The sequence below is a fragment of the Brassica oleracea genome, unplaced genomic scaffold (genome assembly GCF_000695525.1).
Source record: "Brassica oleracea var. oleracea cultivar TO1000 unplaced genomic scaffold, BOL UnpScaffold02741, whole genome shotgun sequence".
Taxonomy (NCBI): Eukaryota; Viridiplantae; Streptophyta; class Magnoliopsida; order Brassicales; family Brassicaceae; genus Brassica; species Brassica oleracea.
In genome coordinates, this window is record NW_013619270.1 from 1 (window position 1) to 1,514 (window position 1,514).

Consider the following 1,514-nt stretch of genomic DNA (forward strand, 5'->3'; position numbering starts at 1 on the left):
ATCCAAATACCAGAGTTCATGTCGATTTCACTTTTATGGGAGAAGCTTATGGTCCTGGTTTAGTCAAGCTATCTTCATATTTGGGTCCGTTGGTAAGGGAGCACGTGCCTGTTACAGTTGAAAATTGGAAAAAAATTACTGAAGAAGTGAAGACAGTGCTTTGGAAATCAGTCCAGGTGACAGTTTCTAAACAATAACAACATGTATATTTCTGAACAGACATCAAGTTATTGATTATTGGTTGGCTAACTACGTGTGCGGGCAAGGTTTGAACTTGATGAGGACCACCAAAGGGTTGCAGTTCTTAAGCAAATGGGAGCCTTGTGGAGATCATCCAAGTCACGTCTTGTTACCCAAATCAATGAAGCTGAAAATAACCAACAAAGGATGAATCTCAGACCTAAGAATGTTCATCCAATTGAGTGGCGCAAATTTGTGAAGCTAAAAACAAGCCAAGAATTCAAGGTATACATTCTTAGATGAATAAGATCGTTATTACTAACTAGATTAATAAGATCGTTATTACGAAATGATAGGTTCTGAGTGATAGCTACAAAGAGAGGAGAAGCAAACAGGTTCCTCACACTTGTAGTAGAAAGGGAATGGTTAGACTAGCAGAAGAGATGGTAAGCATATTATCTCAGATTTTGGTTTCATTTTTTTATCTGTAGACAAGGCTGTTGACATATAATTTTGCAACAGAAAAATAGTTCTGAAGACAAATCTGAAGTGTCGAGACTTAAAGTCTGGGTGAGGTCACGTACAAGAAAAGATGGAACTCCCATCAACACAAATGCTGCTGAGAAGATTGTAAGTTTATAACATAATCTGTTCCTCCTATTAATCATGGTCGGTAGATAGATATGCTTATAACTTTTTCTGTTAATTGTAATGTGGTATACAGCAAAAGGCAGCTGAGATTGTTAAGGGTGGTAGTCAGAGTGGAAAAAATCTGGATGAAGATACGCTCATCCAGGTCTTAGGACCTGATAATCCTGGTCGTATGAGAGCAATGGGGAGGATTATTAGTAAGACGAAATTAGCTTGCTTCAATGTCAACCAGAAGTCAATTTCTGAAATGCAACAGACACAAATTCATCTCATGCAAAAGGTTAATGAGCTACAGTCTGAACTTGCGAAAGTAAGAAACCAGGTTAGTTACATCTCCAAGAATACATAAAGATAAGTGCTTATCACATAATAATAAGCTTTGTGTTGGGTTTATGTTACAGAGAGATGACAATGAAGTGGGGGAAAACTCGGCTGCAAGAGTAAGCAATTTATATGAGATCAATGGCATTTTTTTCTACTTTACACTACTCTTATACTTTAACAACTAACATTTAACAGAGTGTGAACAAGATACCACAAAAGAAGTGTCTTCTCATTGACTGGGCTGATGAAGATGGAAACGTTGCTGAGGGTCGTATCATTTCTTCTGACCCTGAAGACATAGTGAATGACAGTCGATTAGGTCCTAATGATGTTAAAGTCTTGGTTGATGAAGCTACTGA

General features: G+C 37.6%; 1 protein-coding gene and 1 long non-coding RNA gene across 2 annotated transcripts; both read left to right on the forward strand.

Annotated features, from left to right (window-relative positions):
* Positions 1-73: 73 nt before the first annotated feature.
* On the forward strand, positions 74-575 carry LOC106321724. Its single transcript, XR_001266122.1, has 3 exons — positions 74-176; positions 267-465; positions 537-575. It is a non-coding gene; the product is annotated as an uncharacterized LOC106321724 (long non-coding RNA).
* A 26-nt stretch (positions 576-601) lies between these two features.
* On the forward strand, positions 602-1,497 carry LOC106321723 (the record flags this gene model as incomplete). Its single annotated transcript, XM_013759968.1, has 5 exons — positions 602-626; positions 703-810; positions 905-1,153; positions 1,233-1,271; positions 1,351-1,497. Coding segments are annotated over exons 1-5 (567 nt in total), but the record flags the coding sequence as incomplete, so codon positions are not given.
* Between the last annotated feature and the right edge of the window lie 17 nt (positions 1,498-1,514).